The 22770-nt window shown below is 33.3% G+C and overlaps 1 protein-coding gene across 2 annotated transcripts in view; it reads left to right on the top strand.

Annotated features, from left to right (window-relative positions):
• Positions 1–22770, top strand: part of tmx4 (thioredoxin-related transmembrane protein 4) — a 45906-nt gene that overhangs the window by 15175 nt on the left and 7961 nt on the right. The window contains exons 6-8 of one of the 2 annotated variants that reach the window (XM_015351158.2): positions 1586–1687; positions 4086–4149; positions 6852–7144. In XM_015351158.2, coding sequence (XP_015206644.2) covers positions 1586–1687; positions 4086–4149; positions 6852–7096 — 411 coding nt within the window. In that variant the 3' untranslated portion in view covers positions 7097–7144. Of the gene's footprint in view, positions 1–1585; positions 1688–4085; positions 4150–6851; positions 12787–22770 lie in introns of those variants that run through there. The other variant, XM_006625997.3, reaches the window with a different exon arrangement.

Here is a 22770-nt window from a genome sequence, read left to right as displayed (position 1 = left end):
AACAGTTACTCAAGTGCTATACAGTAACTACATTAAGTGCCTGTATACTTGTCAAAGACTAACACCACCAGTATCAACATTGAAATATTAGTATAATAATAAGTCTAGTTTATTTTTTTCACAAAAAAGTCTCATTGTTCCAGTCCACTTTTCAGAAGGGATATGGACGATCTTTTTATGTACTGAAATGCATTATAAATGCATCATTTGTTTCAATACTCATTTGTTTATTATTTCAGTATTAAATATATACATTTCAATATTAAATATGTATATTATATAATATATTGTTACAAATAGGGGTTAAGAAAATAGAAAAAATAAAGAACTTGTGTTCTTGTGTCTATAATTATACCAACTGCTCGGGTATATTCCTGGCAAAATAATACACAAGTTGGGGTTATTTTAATTATTGCTTAATCTGTCCAGCTCATTTTCTGAAATTAAGCATATCTTGAATGAAATTAATTATTTCTTCTTTTGTTTACTACTGTTTTTTGATAAAATGCACTTCCTCTTCTTGCATCCAGCTGTATAAAACTTTCAAATCATTTACAAAATCTCAAAGTGTCCTATTAAAATATATTTTTCCTTTAACAATTATTGGTAATATGAATAGTAAGCTCATAATAGTAATAGTAAGAATATACAGTATAACATTTCAACTTAATGTATGCTTTTTAAAGTGTAAAATTGTAGATTATATACAGTATTGGGTTGAAGTATGATTGTGCTCATGTATTTATTAATATAATATTTTAATCAGTGCCCTTATAATATTGTACAAATAATTAGTACATAAATATAATATGCTTGATATTTAGCTGTTAAATCAACTGTTTATTCATGGTTGTTTTCTTTTCTGTAGTATTTAAAACTAAGTGCTCATTTTTGCTTTAACAAAACAAAATGCACAAGTTTGACTGCTTGAAGTTTTATCCATTCCCAACACAGATTCACAAAAAAGATCTAAAGAACTGATGTTCTAGAAATCCTTCAAACATTTTAATCTGCCCTTTTGCAAAAATCAATATATGCAAGAGGCATTTTGATGTTAAAGCGGTGATTTACAGCTGCATTTTCCAATTAAATGTATTTCTTAATGGAAAATGTGTTCTTTCTCTTTGGTGTTATTTCTGTTAAGAGTGTTATTTCATACTTTAATCAGCATTTGAGAAACAGCTTGTGAAAAGACACATCTAAGCTTCTTGGCAGAATGTGTACAAGGCAATAAAATCAGTGCTGCCTTCTACCTTTCTGCACAGTGGTAAACGTTATCTTCTTTGGCTTAGCTTTGAAATAGCTTTTTTATTTGAAATCTTCCAAACATTCTCTGGAAACAGTGTATAATATTTATAATATACAATTTAAGTTATAAGTACTTTTCAAGAAACTCAATGTGATACAAAACAATTACATCACACAGAATTTGTAAAATGGGAAACACTAACAAACATACTGAATAACAAATGCCACATAAGTCCTGTACGATGAATCTAGATGAAACAATGAATTAATTTGTTATTGTGTGCACATTAACATTTCACCTTTTCACCATTTTACCTTTTATTTATTTTTCTAATAGCAAATTCACAGCTACATGACAGAGACACTTGGTCTTCCAGTTTGGGGATCTTATCTCACCTTTGCTCTTGTTACACTGCTAACTGGACTGCTCCTTGGACTGGTATGTGAAACTTTGTGAAAGCTTTGAATATATTTGTGACTGAGTATTTAAAGCATGCTGAAATCCTGTGATGTTTTGTCATCATGTTTCAACAAAAGAGATTTTACTCTATATTCACATAACAAAGCAGACTATGTTTCAAGCCAGGATTGTCAACTATACTGTGCATATATTATCACAAATAGAATGTATTATTAATAGGAAATACTGGAGATGTTCAGATGTCATTATAATTGCAATTAGTCAGAAATCAAATTAATTATCACCTGTTATTTCAGGGTAGTGTGTATTGGAAACTTAGTACTTCTTTAGTGTGGTAGAGTAGGGTTTCAAAACTTGTGAGGGTTAGGTGTTTAAAACATTTGGAAATGTTTGAATTTGCTAATACCCCAACATGGTAAGATAAGATCACTTTATTAGCTATATACAGTTTCTTGCATTAGAAATTTGTCTTTTCACATACTCTATCTTGCTCTCCATGAGATACACAGACAGGGAGAGAAGCTTGGGGTCAAAGCACAGGGTCAGCCATTTATACAGCACCCCTGGAGCAGCCGGGATTAAGGGCCTTGCTCAGGAGCCCAACGGATAAGGATTCCTCTGCCGGCCACGGGATATGAACCAGCAACCTTTCAGCCACAGGCGCAGATCCTTAGCCACAGTGCCACCGCTCCGCCCGTGCAACATAGCCATACAGTACCATGTAGTTTGAAAAATATTTTCCTATATGTGTTTAGAGGTTTTCTTTTCTTGTTATGCAGGTATGTGTAACTTGGATATGAATACTTAAAAATGTAGAAGACGACAGTGTCTTCTGTTGTATATAACTAAGGCACTTTGTAATTTTAGCAAATATAGTTTAAAAAATTTAAGAAGTACAGTGCTGTCAGTATTCACAGGTGACCACTAAACATTAGGCATATAATGCTGTCCTTGCCTCTGAAATGGATCAACATAACTAAGTGTCTTTATTAACATCATACTGTATACTGTATGCCCATTTTTATAGAGGTTAAGCCAGAGAACTGTGATGTGAATATACTATTTCCATTATTGTGGGGAGGTCGACTCTAGTAGGTTATATAAAATTTTCTTTTATATATTTTATACTATTTTGTGTGTGTTCTCTTTTTAAGCTTCACTATTGTAAAGTTGACAAAACATTTTTACAAAAAAATAGCTTTTATAAACACTTACCAGACAATCTCTTTGATTCAAGTTTTTGTCAGGGAAACTCATTTAATAAGAATAAACATTTATTGCCTAATACAGTAGGTAACTTTACATAACTGATCATTAAACCCCATCCTTCAAAGTATCACTGCCCTCTAAGTAGCCCTTGAGACTATTCTTGCTGGGCTGGAGGGAAGTATTTTGCCACTCCCTCTGAGACAGCCAGGAAAGGAGGTTGGTCATTTCTAGAAGCAACTTTAGAAGCAATCCATCTTTGCCATTTCATTGGCTAAGTCTGAAATTAGTTAGCTAACGAGCCATTATCTAATGTGCAGAGAGATGTTGTGTAGGGAAAAGGGAACTGAAGTAGCATGGAGTGCTTTGTGCTCTTAAGATTGGAAAATGAGCTAATTGCCCTGGTCCTTTGCTTTTCTAGGTAGGAGGGAGATCAGAGTCAGAATTTAATGTAAACATTTTTTGCAGTTATTTTCAGTGAAAGTGTGCATTAATAAACTCTTTTTTTAACACAGTATTCTATATTTTATTAAATATTAAAAATCGCTTTGCTACACACAGAGTCAAAATAAAACAGTAAAGGTTATATTCATCATACTGTACATTTACATGTAAGAAGGAAGAGAAAGGATAATTCTGTTACACTTCTTATCAACAATAATGATAAATCTAAATAAAATATATTTTTTGTGCACACAAAGATAACACAATTCTTTGATAACATAATTTTGACCATCTTAAATGCATAGTAATCATAAAGAATGTTAAAACGGTGGGTTAGTAATGTTTGGAGAAATATAAAGAAGGGCTTCCACATAATGCTCATACACTGTTTTTTTTGGTGAATGGTTATACAGTATATGAAAAGCAGTGCTTTGTAATTAGACCCATTGCTGTACCTTCAGTGTTTTTTTTTCTGTTTTTTACAGAACTGTTTGCAGATCTGCTTAGTTATCCTAACTATTTATTAAACTGACATTTTTTGGTCAATAATTCCAGTTTATTTTGAAGTGTCTGTTCCAGTACAAGCATTTTATGTTTCATAGAACTTCATGTTCTATAACTAAGGTTACATTTTGAAGTCTGTTTCAGGATAAAAAGTAGGTGGAATGAACTCTACAAAGCTCTTCAAAATACTAGAAAATCTAACTACAAGCTTTTTGTACTGTATAAAAGTTGAACTTGTACAAAAATCTTTTGTGATTTACAGATGTTGGTTTTGATAGCAGACTGCTTATGTCCATCTAAACCACTGTACAAAGAAGTAAGAACAGGTAAGAGTGGTATGCATTCAATAATATATAGACACTTACAGTATTTTGTCTCTCTTATGTTCACTTAAATGTATAATGTGTCGTTAGTTCATAACTCTTCAGACAAAAATATTTTTTTTATGTGAATTAGAATTTTTGGTATCTAAAAATGCCTTAAAATGAAAGTCATGCTCACAAAATAAAACAATATCCTTTATTTAACAAATGTAGAAAACATTTACACAGAATGCTAAAAATATATATATATAAATGTATTCATAAACACATTGGGTGAAAAATATTTTGACTGTTTTGATGAACCAGGTCAGATGGCCCAGTGTGCTGGGTCTTGTTACTGCATCTTAATTCTTGGGCTGTGGAATTGGTTTCCAGAATGGGGCGTCATCTTAGTGGAGCCTGTTCTCCCTGGGCGAATGTGTGTTTTTGCTGGGTGCTCCTCTTTCCTCCCACCTTGTGAAGATATGCAGCTGATAGGTTAATTGGTGGTAATTGTGCTTGTGTATCCTACAGTACCTTGCACCCTATGTTTTTGGAAGATCAGCTTTGAAAACAAGACTAGACAACATGTGTAGTTTAATTAATTTGCTAATGTCTCTTCTCTACCTGATGTGCTGTATGGGACCGCTGACTTTTTGTCTTTTCACAAGCCTGTTGTGTGTCTCCAACTGGGTGCTACACTTCAGTGGTGGAATAAGTGGGTTTCTTTCTATCCGTAAAGCACATTGGAATCCTTTAGGATGAAAAGCATTACATAAAAATCAGGAAATAAGAATTATTCCAGATGCCCACACTCCTTTGTGTAAGAAGTGCTTCTCAGTTTTAACTGCACTCTCCTATTGTTTCAACTTACTGTATATCCTTTGTTTATTATTTCACTATTTATTCTGAAGAAGCCTACTGAGTTGACGTGTTCAATACCTTTGAAGGTCAAACACAGTATTCAGATCACCTTCAGTCTCTTCATAATCTTCTCGATTCAAAACTATGGAAAAGAACAGATTTAGTTCTTTAGCCTTTCGGTGTAGGATCTTCATTTAAACACAAGAATGTGCAGTATCTGTTACTGTTGACTGTACTAATTCTAGTCCAAAAATGACCAAAATCATTTTAACCATTCTAAAGGAGGTTTTGTTAATTATACAATTTTAAATTCCCTTGAATTAAATTCTACTTTTTTCTTTTATTTCTGAACATTTTCCTTGACATTTTAACATGTCCTCCACTAGAATTCTATGCTTTTCATGATACCCAGACAGGTTTTTGTTTTGTTTGCATAGCTTAATTGATAATTAGTGGTATTATAATGTTTGTGTATCACACTTATAATTGTTTTTGTTTTGGATTTATTGTCAGTAATAATGAATCTACAAAGCAGCTAATCAAAGTGTGTAGAATACATTTACGGTTTCCACAAAGATTGCCACCATTCTTTCCTGAACTTCTGCTAAAACGCTTAAAAGTATGTTGTTTGAAAGGTGAATTACAGGATGAGAGTTTGTGTAAACATCTGCGCATATGTTGCTATGGAAACTCAGTAGGGAAGTACAGTGGGAGAGATTGAAGGAACTGCTTAGGAGACCTGCTTAACTGCTTTAATACACGATTTTATCCTTCTTGCCAAAAAATAAAACTCACAGTTAATTTGCAGTTTCATTATATTAGTTTAATCACATACTGTATATTCATTTTATGTCTGGTGAGAAGACAAAATCCTTGACATAATAATACAGAAAATAATAATTGTTTGTCCCCCAAATCCTTGGATTTTACCACAGAAATTTGTGCTATATTGAATATTCCCATGGTTATGCTGTACGTTTGTGTTACATTTACTTTGCTTTGAAACAGACTGAAATGTTTTTTTTATTTCTTCATGTATTTGTAATTTGATTTTTAGGATGACCTGTTGAAATTCAATAAATTATTTTATTAAAAATTCACCTAAGATTAAAATTGTGTTATGAAGTCAAATATGCAGATGACAGAATCGAAGGTGTAAAAATAGTTGGAGCTGCTTTACTGGATTGAGCAGTGAGTTATTTCTAAATCCCAGGGCTCTGTGGGAACTCAAAAAGTCACCTACAAAATAAATCTGTCATAACATATCTTTCAGTGGATATCATACCTATCGGACCAAAAAATGTTACGTAATTTGACAAGTTATTAATTGGATTCTTTGAAAATTCTGTACGCAGATCTTTGAATCTTGTATTGTACATGATATTGTCTTTGTACAGTCAAATTTCAGAAAGATCTCAAAGGGTCTTTTTTTTAGAAGTCTGAGGACTGTGATACAATCTGGATTAAGTAATGCAATGTTTGAAAGACTAACTGACAAAAATGTTCATCTCTACTCCTTCTTCAGGACAAGGTCCTATCTTTAACAAAATGAAATATGTTTCTTGAAGAGATATGTTTCTGGCATTGTGAAATTATTAGATATTTTCAAAAATGATTTAAGGTTAATGACTAAACAAATGAACAATAAATTTGCATTCACAACTACAGGGCCTTTAAGTTATTTCACTGAAGACACTCCTTTCCCATGTCAGTTTCTGTGGACTATTGATAATAGTGATAACTCATTTCTGTTGCAAAAACATTTCCAGGAACGAGATGGTCCATACAGAAATTTGTTTTTGTGCTTCTTTTGGGGATTTGTGAGGAGTTTATTCAAGAAAATACATTTGCTTTATTGACAGAAGTGTATATGAAAGATGAATGTTCTGATGAAGAACAAGAGGACCTTTCTACAGAGGAAAAACACCTTTCTGATGGAGAAAATGAAATGGGGAATCCCAGTGACAAGGAATCTGTAGAAGAGGAGGCCCCAGTTCCAGAAGACCTAGGAACAGACACAACTGATGCCCAGCTGTCTGAAGAGTTAGCCGAGAGCACAGTGAGGAAAAGGAAACCTCAAGTACCAGATACAGAGGAAGAGACTTAACCAAAAAGTCTTAAAAGATGCATTGACTGGACATATAAATTAAAGAAGGTAAAGTCCTGGCCCTCATGCTATTGTATAGCTATTCTTTGTTTTGAAATGGTCAGCTGAGGAATATCTGTTGCATTTTAAGGTGTTTCCCAGTTAGATCTATCAAAACACACTTTACAGTACCTAGATGAATGTCTCATGTCATTCTGCAAGTCTGACTTTCCTCAGGCAGACTTGTGCTTACTTTTGGGCTATCAGATATTCTATGTCTTGTGATCAATCCCTTGTCCTGTGATTTTGCTAAAATGTTTTCTACAATGGATTTATTTTCTTATTGTTAAATTGACACATCCATTAGTATATGTGACACTTTACATTCTCTAATTTTATGGCCGTTAGGTTGATAAATCAGGACCAAAGAGACAAATCAATCATGGACCATTTTATAAAAAAACATTTTTTCATTATGTTTATTTTTTTACAGCAAGTACCTGCTTGAGTATTTCCAGAATGCTGGTATTACTATACAGTACATTCATGTTTTTTGCTTTTCACTTACATTTCATGATCTTAGTGTAATTTGTCTTCATAGATTGAAATATAAAGAAATCATTCTATCTCGCCATACTATATATCTGACATGATCTTGAAGTTAGTGTTGTTAAGATTTAGATTTAGTTAGATTTAATCATTGTTTGTTACACAAAAGAAATACAACATTTAATTGTAACATAAGCACTTTGTGATCTTGCATTGTCCAGCTGGAAAATCAACATTTCTGGACTGACTTTCAAGAACCAAGAGTCTGGTGGCTTAATGTACAGTATAGCTGAACAGTTAGGTAGCCCTCAGTCTGAACCAAAGGTTTTTATGTCAAAGAAGAGTTCTCTGTCCATTGTCAGGCAGGTTGTTGTGAATAAAATGACTGTCATCATAATGCTTACCACAACATCTTCATACACATTGTTTTTAATCTGTTATAGACAAAATGGTATTTGTCAGTTAATAAAGTACTTCACAACACACTCAGTTGTCAACATGTTAGCCTAGAATGGCCTCCCAGCAAAACATTTTATGCGGACAGAGAGCTGCATTACCTTTAGTGCTACAAGAGTTATTTTGTCCTGGCTTTTCTTGTGCCGTCATTACTGTAGTCTGAAAATTATTTTGAAGAGGTAACGCAGATGTGAAGATCCAGAGCCAGTGTGGTTACCTTTGGCCTTTCATGATGTGGCCTGTATCTTATAGAGCTGGTTTCCTGGTTTCTCTTGACTACTCTGCTGATTGTTGAAGAAGAATATCCAGGCACCTTTTCTAACAGACATGCAACCTTCATTCATGCAAAAAAACATAGAAGTGATCTTTAATACACTAGTGGTTATATTGTAATATCTACTTTTTTATTGTTTTGATTATTTATATATATTCATTTATATTTAAATGTTATACTTTAAGCATTTTTAGGATATAAACCTTGATAGAAAAACATCTGACGGGAAGTAAGTATTGCAATGTTGACACTTGAATCTTATTTTATGGAGTTGAATGATATTTACATTTTCATAATAGGTAAAGATTTATTTATAAAGGAACATTTGCTTCTCTATTCCTCCAAGATGCTTTCAAAAGCACTCATATGACCTTTCCTCAGGATACATTCCAGTGTTATGGATAATAGTGTTAATAATCCTAATGTCACGTTATATTTATTTTAAAGCTATTTTAATGTTTGTATTCTAGTACCATTATCATTAATTAAATTAACTATATTTAACCATTTCACAATTTTAGCAGCACATGGCACACAAAGTAAAATAAAAAATATTGTTTTCTTCCACCATAATTCATGTACTACCAGAGAGTTCTCATTACATCTGCTTTGATTTTAGCCTGGTACTATTTTACATAAAGTTAATGTCAAAACTGCTCATATAGCAGGGCAATAGACTGAGAAACAAGATGCATATGCAGTGTATTACCAGAACTGTTGATCACAACAAAATAGATGATCACTATTTATTTAATACTGCACATTGATAGACAAACTCTTAATATTAAATCCTAGAAGAGACAATACTGTTTTTGGTCTCTTCCTTACATGCTCAACCATGTAAGTACAAACATTCTGTCTGGGACTGAGCAGAACTTTTAAGCATTATTGTTGTTTTTAATTTATGTGTCTTTGAGATGAAATGTCATAGGTAATGGCAGTGCACTTGAGGTTTGAATTTGGCAATATACTTGTGCTTATGATGCTCTTCATGAAAAGCAATATCCCTAGTCCAAACCAAAAAAGAGAAAACAGGCCTGGCTATCAGTCTGCCATTTCCAAACTGAACAGTCTTGACAGTGCCCTGCAGAACAAAACATTCTGCAGGCTGCCACCATACCTGGATTGTACCCAGACAGGAGCAAACGATGTGTATCAGGATTCATTACTCTTTGCCATTGGTCTGTATGCCACTGGTACTGAGATCATTATTGCTGTTTTTGTGATTTAATGGCTTTGAGGTGGTTACCTTGCCTTAGAATCCTTTAGCATGTAATTTCCCACACACAGTAGACACACAAACACATCTATAGTCTTTGATCTCCTGGATGATTGCTTTTAAGACCCACATGTGGCTCATCTTCACATTATGTTTCACTATTCACCAAGCTTTTTCCATTGTAACGTGTACCCATTCTTCTCCAGGCAAAAGTCTACCAAGCTGCTTGCTTTTTCACATTTATTATTTGCCGATGTTGAATTTAGGTAGGATGATGTTTCTGTAATCTTAAAGATGGTAATAAATGTCATAAAGCTTCATACCAGAAAGAACTAGCTGTGACACATAACAAATTATTTATGTGTTCCTTTGGACAACCTCAGACTTTTTCTTCATAGCACATGACCTCTGGTACAACTCTAACTACTTTTGATACAATAATTATTGTTATAGTAAGGTATAACATACATTGTGAGCACATCTAATAACAGTATGTCAAATTGAAAAAAGGAGTACTTTTAAAGTGTAGTAAAAATACTTTTGCTTTAAAATCCAGTATTGCTATGATAACACAACTCACAGTTGCATATCATAACTTAAACTACACAATTTATTTTTGTTATTTTTAGTAGCTTACTTCAAAGTGGGTGCACAAAACCTTGAAGGTTTAGACTTCTTTTTAGGAAATTTGCTTTGAAGGCTTTCACTTCCAAATGTATCAAAAATAAGATTACACAATCAATTCTGAAATGCATTTGGAACAAATGCTGTCAGACCATTGTGGGACTCACGCTGTCACTTTCATTTGTTCTGCTGAGGATCCTGCTGTAACAGCTGCATTTTAAACAAGCTACAGATTGAATGAAATGCAAGCTGTTAGTCTAGCAAAAGATGTATTATGAATGTCAATTCATGACAAAGCAAAAGCATTGAAAAGTGGCTTATTCACACCAAGTGTTAGGGAGTATAAAATCAAATAATCCAAAATACTGTCTTAGAAAATCACGTGAAGTCAGATTAACAAATCTTTTTAGGTGGGACATAGGATGAAAAACCACTGTCTTTCTTTTTCAATTCGCTGTGTAAAATCTCCATGCCTTTTTGTGCTCTAAAATAAAAATAAGGGGAATATATCCCATGGTCTGGTAAAATGATTACTGATCTGGTGTGGATTTCCCTGTGAGCTCACTTTTTTTCAAAGGGAAAAGTATCATTTTAGACATTCCAACTAGACATCCATTTGTCAATGGATATGTTTATTGTAACAAGGAAAACAGCTGTGTTCTAAATTAAAAATAATTATTAAACTGTAAGGAGGGGTGTCGCCACTTTTTGTGCAACCAGTTTGCTTGCCACAGGAAAGAATATGAGATATTATCTTTTACTTCTCCTGTTGATTTACCACAAGCATATGATGATTTGTAAAGCTTATCCTCTGCTTGTAAATTTATACTCAGTGTTTTGTACAGGGTACATTTAGCATTCAATTAATGTCTTCTATCAGGGAATAAAACAATGCCGATTTCTAAAATGTCCATGTGCCTAATTGTAGAGTATGTAGTCATAATTCACAGATGATGACACTGTTTTTTGGTAAGCAATGCAAAAACCTTGACAGAACACATACTGTAGATAAAGAACACAAGTTGCTAACTGAAATACCGAAAATAAAGGAAGTAGTCTCTTCTGATAACGTAGTCTTCAGTTGAAAAGATTTCAGTTTCAGTTGTTGGTTAGTGGCATACTCAGTTTCTGTCATTAGTTTGAGCTGTAATTTACTGATTACATTTTCTTCTTTCGAAATATGAGTACAAAATATCATGTCATTCATTGTTCACGTTATTTTTAAGTAGTCTTGCTTTATGCTAGTTTCAATTGCACAACATACTATATATCAAAGGCAGGTAGCCAAGAAGAGTGCTTTTATCCTCATTTACATCATGATAATGCAATATTTAATGTACTAAATGTGCTTAATGTTAAATTATACTGTATATGATTACTTTACAGTTAAGAATATTGGCTTTTTACATAAATTTTACTGTACAGTATATGGAGCAGTGCCAACGTACCACACTTTGTGTAACCAAATTTAAAAGTAATAAAAGGATCTCAGAAATCCAACTCCTTGTATATAAAACAAGGGTATATTAACATATATAATACATAATTAAATTAATACATTTAATTGAAATTGTCAACTTCTTTCTTCTTATTCTCCAAATTGGCTTAAAGCTAATTGATTTTGGATTTTAATAGCATTGTTAATGTCAACATTATGCAACATATTATTTTTAGTTGCAAAGTTACCAAAAGTATTACAGTACAGTATATACAATATTTTAATTCATATGGCATAATATATGAATGTACAGTAGTACATTAATAATTACAATTAGGTTTAATACATAATAAAATATTTTCAATTATCAATTTAATAAACAGTGATGTTCAAAATGTTTCCATATACTGTTACTTTTTGGCCATATACAAAATGCCACTTAGTGAACAAAATATATATTTATTAGAACCCAAAGAAATGTCATTGTTGATAGAAAAGTATTGTTTTGTGTATTTTTTATTTCCACGTGACTTGTAGATCAGGATTAAAATTTAAATTGCATCCAAATATTAATTAATGTGCTCGAACATAGTTTGAGTACAAATTATGGAAATATGCTCTTATAAGTTACTAGCTACTCTTTAAACAGTGTCTTTGCATTCAATTTAGAATAAATTATTAAAGAAATGTCTTTTAACCCTGAATTGGTCTCTGCAAATGGAAGTATTTATTGTTTCAGTTAAAAGTGAAACTTTTGTGTGTTTCCAATTTAAACTAATATTTCTTAATTGCTAACCTAAGGCTTTGTGAAATCTGCATTACAGCATTATATATTTATTTGCTATTGTGCAGTGCTTGCTGCTTCAAATAAATCAATATTGGGAGGCCAATGTTAAAATACAAAACTAATATAATAATTATTTTCCTATCTGCAATGTATGAAAAAAGCTTTTGTGTTTTTTACACTATATTTTAATATGTGCTTTTTACATTCTTGTTTATTTCTTTTCTGGTTACAATAAGAGCCTAATGGAGTTTTCCCAGAAGAAAGAATGTTTATATACTGTATACAGTATATGCTGTATACAGTACAAGTTGTTAAATGTTAAATTACTTTGTTGTAATGTTATTAAAGAGCTTTTTTAAAAATAGAGTAATCTTTTGTTTTTTTGAAACAGAATGTTGCACTTAAGGAACTTAAGTATGGCAGAAAACAAAAGAAATCCAAGAGGTCCACTTTGTCTGTCCAGTGCACATCTATTGATCTGGTCTGTTCAGTCTGTTCTTTCAAATATACATCCTCCACATGAGTCAATCAACTAAAATGCCTGCTTTTGTTTGTCAGATTTGTTTTCTTATGGCAAGAGGAACCATGTTCTTTAATAAAGGAGTCTAAAGCTCAAATATGATTTCATGGATTAACACCTTGGTCACTAACTTTAATGTTTCCTTCAATTAAGTCTTGCACTTTGCAGTTATGTTTATTTGGGAGGTCTGACAGTTCTAGAAATTTCCCAAATGTTCAATCAAAAAGGGTTATGAGTTTTCAACCACAGTGAATGACATTAATGCAGTAAATATTGTGTAAATAGCATTCTGTAGTCTGATATAAAAAAACATTAAAAATAACCAGATAGAGACCCCTGAAGGATACAAAACCATAGACTGAGCCCTATGATTGAGACATTGCCAGTTTTTGAGTTTGACTAGAAGATCCCAAGTTGTTTTGCACATCGGATAGCTACAGATGCAGCCATTCAAAGTGCGCGGTACAGACACGTACCGGAGGTAATTGGCTATGGTGTCTCGCATTGTGACGCATGATGACGTGCGGTACCATGGTACGTGATTGGTTGACCGACAGGGGCACTCGTGGTCCGTTGGTCTGTCGTAGAAAGATGTACAGTAAACGTCTTTACTGTGCTCATTGTAGTATTGAATATTTATATGGAATTTTACCACTGAAGGGAAATCTAAGTAGCTGAGCATAAAAAGAATAGGAGCATACTGTAACGCGTGTAAAGGCCATAAACGATATTAATTTTGGAACATATACAGTATATGGCTGGTCTCGGTACTTTAAAGAAAAAATACACACCAGTATTCCATTTCTCCCTAAACATTTTAAGCATCAAAGTCTTTAATTAACGAGATACTAGAGTCAACAAGCATACTTTTAGAATTTGATTAAAAGGGAATATAATATGGAATCGCGTATCTAAAGAAATTAATAACAATATAATTATATTCGTGTAATTCAACACAAGAATAGTACGCGCTGTACATTGTCTGTTGATAATGTTTCTGTAGTGCTTTTTCAGCACTCTATATGTGACCTTGCCGGTGGCGCTGTGGGTTAGGTTCCTGACTCCCATGTCACACGGTCTGTGATCGAATCCCACTGTGGAACCATTACTTTTTTTTTTGACAAACATTTCTTTGAAAAAATGAAATGTTTCCCTTGGTCACAGATTAAATAAAACCTCACTCGCACCAAACAAATTTATATTTCTAAATATCACAACATGATCAAATTTAAGTCATTTTAATAACAATGAATAGTCACCTAGGCGTTACAATATAAACACGTTTGCGTTTTGATTTAAATATATGTGTTTTTTGATTCACAATCAGACAAATGCAACATAAATTGATATCTTTGTCTTCTACGTATCTTAATAAACTTTCAGCATAGCTTTCTCCCCGTTTAGATTTATTTTTCTTGGGATCTTGGGATCAAACGTGGAAAGATTAGATTGTAATCGTTTTTATTTTTTAAATACATTGTGGAGTTAAAGCAAATTAAAGCCTTGATTTTATATATCACCTTTAAAAGTGGAATCTCAAAGCAAAGTAAATACCCAACACCGATTGTACCCATCTGTCATGCTAATAAAGCACCTTGAATTGAATTGAATTGAGGGTGGGGGGTGGGGGGCGAGCGAGAGACCCAGGACAGACAGGCAAATTAGATAAACTCCACAGACATTCACAACAGCGACATATCATAAAACGTTTGCACATATAGTTAAGTTATTACTTGGTTTTCAAAGTGCAATGAAATACAATATTGTTGTTGTTGCTGTTATTGTTGTTTTTATCCTGTAAAGCATTTTGAGAAGCCACCTTTAAAGGTGATATATAAAAGCGCTGATTCTTACGGAATGTGTTCCGCCGGGGATTCAAAAAATTTATTTTTTTTAATCGCGTATCTAAGGAAATAGCAGTATGACTTTGTTCATGCACAAACAGTGGCATGTTACATTATTAATTTGGGTGTCTCCTCTTGCCAGAAAGCTCTAAATTGCATTTTGAGTGCGTTTTTTGACTTTTTCTAAATTGCAACCCATAAATAAAGCTGATACAGTTTAGACTTATTTTAAACTGTATTACAGCAGCACAATGGACAATGCAACGGAAATTGCAAAAATGCACTTGGAATCTGTCCAAGCCCTACTTTGTCAGGCATTTTCTTTTACTGCAACGGACATAAAAACTCCCTTGCTTTTAACAGAGCGTTTCATAATTTCTAACTACGAAAAATATTTAAACTACGACACTTATCATTCATTCCATTCCATTCCATTATCAGTCTTCCATTTCTCCCTAAACATTTTAAGCATGAAAGTTTTATGAAACTGTACCCAAATATGCGATTGCTGTATGGAATGAATTTTAATTTAAAAAAATAATTTAACACGAAAATTAAGCTGTTTACATCTTCCGCCTGAGAACAGTCACCCGTTGCTACCCAACGCAGAAACACAGCCACTAACTAGCAAAGAGAGGACATTAGCTAGCCAATATGATAAAGAAATAAATGATTATTTTGTTTATTTCTTTTGCACATTTATTTGAACATTTCCATCGATTGTACAAGCACTTGGAAACTGTCCAATCCCTAGTTCATCAGGCATTTTCTTTTAAGCTGCGGGCATTCTCCTGGTCTGGCACCGATCTTTGTCTTCTAGGATATAATGCTAGCGAACTCTTGTTTTTATGTCCACTATAACAGACAATTTTATAATTTGCTTTTAACCGAGCGTCTAACCCCTCTGATTGGAGAAAAAAGACGTGCTGGTTTACTATACATTCTGTACCAGGAAGATTTTTTCTTTCTATTCGAAACGTGTATTTTAAAAGTTTAAGAAGTAAAAACCTTACAGCGTACACAGATTTCTAAACTGATCAGGGTCGTTATCTTTGTCTTATCCATAACAATGCTCACCGCTCTGTCCAGCAAATTAATAATAAACTTTATTTTATATAGCGTTTTAAACGAATAAGTAATTAGATTGCTCATAAACCTAATTGCTTTTTCTACATAAACACAGCGTGATTGCTCTCTGAAAATGCTTTTTCTTTTTATTTAGGCTCAGATTTCAACTATAGATCGTATTATTATAAACTTTCTTGGAAAAATGTCTTTTATGTAAACCATGTTTGCTATTAATTCATTTAGGGCTAGAATATGTTCATTGTCTTCCAATCGAGTCAAGTTGACATTAGAAGTTTGCCACGCCCGGACTGTTACACCAACGCATTAGCATGTTAAAGCGATTTCATTGAGGAGCCTAGCTTTCTTAACTAGTAAGTACTGTACTTCCTACTTTGAAAATACCTGAAACCAGTTTAATTCGGCCAGCACTCCCGCAGAGAGGGGGGTTGTACTCGTTAATGTCTTAGCCGGAACACATCATTATATCTCAATTTGTATTTCTATAAAAAAATCGTTTGCCCAGCTTAACACTATTGCTGTTGTTTTTATCCTGTAAAGTGCTTTGAGGAGCACAGCTTTCTCACCACTTAGATTACTTTTTGATACCATCCTTACACAAAGCAGAAATTCTTGTATTTTCCGATGACATACAAGTGGAAAGATTACAGATTTTAATCGTCTTTTTTCTGAACCAGGGAAAATCTGATCATGTTTCTCTATAACAATAATAGAAAACTTTATTTTACATATCACCTTTAAAAGTGGCATCTCAAAGCAATACAGTAGATGTAAACCACAGATTACAAAGTAAATACCCAGACAAACGCAAACGCGTTTTTAATAAAATGCTTTTATTCATTCAGCAGAGAGAGAGCGTAAAACCTGGGCGTAACAGCTGTGCCTTTTTCTGATCACTCGCTCTCTGGATAAACGTCTCGCCTGTCCTGTTCTTTGTTTTTCTAATTTGCTGATTATGCCTTCTGTGATCCACTCCTGCTCTCACACCTAAAGAAGACTATTTTAAATTTTTTTGTGCGGTCCATTGTGCAATTAACCCTTGTATGTGCTGTCCTTAAGGTGATATCACATAAAGGTGATATGTAAAATAATGTTTTTATTATTGTTATAGAGAAACATGATCAGATTTTCCCCGGTTCAGAAAAAAATATCTAAAGTATACTAGTTTGTCACTAGTATACTTTTAATACAGTCTTTGCTGTGCTCTAGAGGATCCTTGTGATATTTCGAGCTCTAGTTGAATGATAAGTGTCGCAGTTTAAATACATTTCGTAGTTGGAAATTATGGAACGCTCTGTTAAAAGCAAGGGAGTTTTTATGTCCGTTGCAGTTTTTTTGCAACATGAATATAATTATATCGTTATTAATTTCTTTAGATCCGCGATTCCATATTATATTCCCTTTTAATCAAATTCTAAAAGTATGCTTGTTGACTCCGGTATCACGTTAGTTAAAGACTTCATTGCTTAAAATGTTTAGGGAGAAATGGAATACTGGTGTGTATGTTTTCTTTAAAGTACCGAGACCAGCCATATACTGTATGTTTAAGTTCCAAAATTAATATCTTTTATGGCCTTCACACGCGTTGCAGTATGCTCCTATTCTTTTTATGCTCAGGTACTAAGATTTCCCTTCAGTGGTAAAATTCCATATAAATATTCAATCTTTAAATGGGCACAGTTAAGACATTAAATATACATATACATACTGTATACAGTACAGTTTGCATACGGTAATATGTTTATGTTCCTAAATCAATCTCTTTCATGAGCATGTGAAAGGCATGGTGAATTGATTCTCAAAAATTACTGTACTTTGCATGATTGGAAACAAATGCGTGATTGCGAAATGCTGTGGTGTTACTTTTACAAAGACGGTCAATGAAAAAAAGAATGTGGACCAGGGCAATACTTTGAGTTTACAGCTTGTCCAAGGACATTCATTATTAATACCATTAGTAATATTTTCGTTAAAGACTTTAATGGCGACAGCTCAAACATGAGAGGTTGAGCTTTATTAGCTCCACCTTGCGGAAATTCCGGATACTATTATTTTGCTTGCGGTATTATAGGAGAATTTACGGTAACTAGCGGTATTTACCGGTAACTCGCGGTTGACTGCGTAAAGCGCACCGGAAAATAATGCGGTATCGCCCGCGTATTTTGAATGGCTGCATCTGTATATTTGTGATAAATTCCAAGAACAGGTTTGCTTATCTGACTTAATTTTCTGTAGATAGAATTAGTGACTTAATCTAAAAAAAGATCTTACGCCCTGTCTATTTACTGACTCTTCTGTGTGAACCTCAAACCAAAATATTAACTTAGAAATAACTTTACATGCAATTGCAACAACAAAAAAATACATTATTCAAAGAACTGTAGCTCTTTATTAAATAAAGCAAGCATTTTATATATTATATGTAATTGAAAATCCATGCCATACCAATAATAGTGGCTTGCTATATTAATTAAAGCAAGTTTGAGATTAATGTTCTTCCAAATCATACTATTGAATTATATAAAATATAAAATTAAATAATATAAAATTGGAAACAGTTGTTCAGTCCTATAGTGCATTTGCAAAGGAATTTGAAGTATCCATAGACTTTTGAACTGCTTGAGACTGTGGATGAGATGAATCATAGAAATCTGCACATGGACATGCACTGTACCTTAAACTAATCATTGTCTCTAATCTTGCTTAATACAACTGACCAGTTTCTCACTTCCAGCTGATATCTAAGCATTGCAATTTGAATTATAAATTCCTTTCAAGCACCTGCAGATTTGTACTGTGGCAGTGTTACACAAATTTAAAAACCATTTAAGAGATAATTATACCTTGATTTCCTAGCATCCTTAAGGAGCCAAATTGCAAAAATGTCATATACTGTAAAATGCTTTTTTATTTGTTGTTTGAATCTAGGGTGTGTGTTCTGGATAAACTGGGAACTAAGGACAACAAAGTTTCCTTAGCTTTTTTGCAGATATAGCACTACACAAAGCATGTATACAGTATGTACATGCAGAATCAAAGAAATACAAATAAATTGTTTTTTATTGGTCTTTGTCACTTTCATGGTAACTTTACTCTATTTTACCACATCCTTCCACAGGCAATGTTATGTAAAATGTGCTCCCTTTCTTTTTTTTACGTAAAAGCCATTACTAATGGAGTATATTATTAATAAGAGGTTTTTTGCTGCAGTGGTTCCTCCATAATGGATGTGGTCACTTTTTAAATGCTGTAACATATTGTGTGGGATACACAGAGCTATTGTACAGTATAGATTATATAAGCCTTGAAACCAAACGGTAAGTGCCAAAAAGATATAGATCTATAAAATATTAAATAATCGTCCCACACACAAAAGAACAGCCAAGTGTTCAAAGAGATGTGTGGTATCAGATATTCCAAAAGAGCAAAATAATGGAACCATGAAAAGCAGTTCAACAATAGCTGGTCATTCAACAAATGTTCCATACAAAAGCTTAATCATAATGTAAAAAATACCATTGTTAGTTGTCATAAAAGTTAAATCTGCCCCCCCCCAAAAAAAACACAATGCAGAGAATTGCTGTTTGAACTGCAAAATATTTATTTTCTTAAATATGAACACTGGAAAAATGGATGATAAATTAGAACAGTAGAGTAGAACTTTTTGCTCAGCAATAAAAATCAAATATAGTACAGTCTCGGAATATCTGTGTGTTTTGCACTTTTAAAAGCTTTTTTTTATGGAAAGGACTAAAAATGCATACATTCTTTCCAAAAATAGTAATGTCACCCTCAGTTCATAAAATTCCCGTGCAATAAAAGAAACATTTAACAAAATTATCCTTCTCCATGTCTTTACCATTTACAGTTTAATAATTCCTTTTAATGTCCTTTTTTGTGAAAATATGTTCACAGCAGCAACAAGAGGAATGCATGGTTGATGGTATCAATAAGAGCTTATAAAAGCAAAGAAAACAGTTGTGGGTATGATTGAACCAAAGCATTACTGGAGTGGATCCAAAAAAAAGAAAAAATGCAATTTGACTAAATTAAGTAAAAATGTTTTGTAGAGAGAGCTGGATGAGAATCACTGAAAATAAAGATCCACATTGAAATCCTCATTAGCTGGTCTTTGGGGATGTCTTTAAGGCAGCCAGGTCTACCTTATATTCTAGTCTTGTTGAGAATAGTCACTGTAATCTAACAGTTCTTTTCAGCAATATCCATAAAATCTGTTCAAATCAGTTTATTGGTCTGCTTTTAGTCCTCACTAATGAGTAATATATTACACACAAGTAATTATTTTAAAACAAAAGGGTGTTTTTTAACAGAGCAGGTCATATTTTAAGCTTGCACTTCCCCTGTCTTACATACTGTATACTGTAAATACTTGCTGGCTCCCCACAATTTAGCATGGATTTTGTTTTTCTAGCAACCCTCCTTCCACACCAAATACACCCTTGCAGCAGCCTTCCAGATTCATTTCTTTTTAAAAAAGCTGTAATTTCTTGTCAGATGAGTAAGTGCCAAAGTGTGCTCTTGCTTATATTCATTGGCTTGTTTCATCATATTTAGAATTTGACTAAATTATTAAACAGATATTATTAACAGCCAGTTACAGGCCTCACCTCCTGCAATCATCATTTATTGGTATTAGTAGCTAAAATGCAATCTACAACCTGGACCTGAACCATATTAATACTCTCTAGCTTCCCAGCTCTTTATCTACTGTATTTGTTACTAACAAATCCCCTGAAGATTGGTCTTCAACATTAGGCTTACTGTAGACTGCTAATAGTCTGCTGCCTTCTAACCTGTGCTACAAAAATCTGCAGAAGTACATACAAAATATTGTGGTATTACTAATTTAATTGCAATCTCATCTTTCATATGATGAGCTGTTCAATCCTATTGGGACAGGGTTTCAACAGAGACACAGAACTGAAACATTAAATATTTAATGATTTACTGATTGTGGGTCAATTAATATCCTTCTTTTTCTGATGTTGTTCCACTTTTTGATGTTCCACAGGGTTCTGTGGTAGGACCTTTAATCTTTGGTATTTATAGACCTGGATCATATTGCAATGCTGGTAAAACTCATATCTCTTTGCAGAACAAATCAAATATAACTTCTATTCTTTTTAGGTGTCCGTCTGAAACTAAGATTAATGCAATATGCTGAGCAGTTGCAAGATTAACATTATGCTCTGAACAGAAGCTTTGACTTGAGTCTTAACTTTAGTGTTGCTGTTATCAAACCTGCGATGGATATTCCAAACCTTGACATTATTTTTTATCCTGTACCTTCATTTGAAGCACAATTAGTAGTCTGGAAGTGCATCTTTCTTCACCTGAATGACATTGCATACTCTGATATTTTTCGATTTGATTTAAATCAAAATTTAAAAACCCATGTACTGGGCAAAAGTATGCCATGCCGACTCAGGATTATAATCTCTTGAGTATAAATTTTGTTTGAACAATATCAAAAATATTTAGAACAAAAATATTAGGACTAGATGATCCTTAACACTAGTGCAATACTGTGATGAAGCTTTGTTTATGTGCTTTCCCAACAGGAACTGAAGAGGGCAGGCTAACTTCAGTATATATTACAATTTTAGAGCAGAGAGATGTGTCCGCTTTACTTAATCAATTATAGACTGCAAATGGGACAAGTGTAGGTTAGCTCCAAAATGGAAACTAAAAAAGAAAAATAGAAATAGAGATTTTCCATCTCTAAAAAGGACATAATTTAATATTTGGCATGGAATTAACCTTTACTTGTTCCTTGATCACTGTTTTTCCTGACCAAGTGTTATTTTCTTTTGTGAAGTTGATTTTTCTCTTTTGAGACTAGCATTGTCTTCTCAAAATAGTTGACGTACAGGTGTTGGCTCAACTGTTCCAGCTGTACCTGTATTTCATGCTCTCTTCCCCTCACTGAAGTCCCTCAACCATTCATTTTCTAGTGTCCAGCAATACTAAAACTTCCCGTACTGCACAGGATGAATGAGGACTGATAAACATGCTCTTTAAATATGCCTACCTGTCATTAATGTTTTGACATTGAACAATCTGCAATGCTATATAGCGGAGTGACAAATCTCACACTGATGTTAATGATATATTTTTCAGACATATCATTTGCAGGGTGTTCCCCTGATGTGTTTTGTAGTTTGCAGTGCTGTGGGGAGGATTGAGAAACCCCCATATTACACCTCTATTTGGCATCCAATTTTGCCTCCTGACTAAATCTATATCATTCTGGCCCACCTTGTCACCCTGGGCTTTAAGTTAGAACGTTTATTGATTGAACATCCAAAAGACTTGAATTGTTACTGTAGATGTTACTGTACTATAAATTTAATATAAAGTTTCTGCCACAATTTGCAAAATATTAGCAATATAAAATATCGATTGTTTCTACTAAATATTTTAGGTGAACAATGAGAGGTAAGGAGGTTTTATCACTATCCATTCTGCATGGGTGTCAGTCCTTCTCCTGAAACATGTACAGTAAATTCACTAGAAAAAACAAGGCTCTACAGTATATCTCGGAAATGAAAGCAGCACAAACGCTACTTTCAACGGCACAAAACAGCACAAATGTAGCTCTAACAAAGGAGGTGGTTTAATTGTTTGTGCTGTATGTAGGGGGGCCAGCTTCACTGAGCTTTTCTGTACTTACAATATTGTTTTGGTGAGGTCAGCTTTTGTGGTTTTTATTAACTAAATCTATATTGTCATTCAGGTCTAAGAACTATTGAATGCATCCTTGTTGTAAGAACGTTGAAAGAATCTTTTCTGGACTTTCATCATTTCCACAATAGCAGATTTTGCAGATACATGTATTAATTTTTAACAAACACAAACATTTTATATTTTAATAAGA

Source organism: Lepisosteus oculatus, chromosome 2 (assembly GCF_040954835.1).
Source record: "Lepisosteus oculatus isolate fLepOcu1 chromosome 2, fLepOcu1.hap2, whole genome shotgun sequence".
Classification (NCBI taxonomy): domain Eukaryota; kingdom Metazoa; phylum Chordata; class Actinopteri; order Semionotiformes; family Lepisosteidae; genus Lepisosteus; species Lepisosteus oculatus.
The sequence above is the reverse complement of the archived record's forward strand: the minus strand, read 5'-3'. Positions and strand labels throughout refer to the sequence as shown.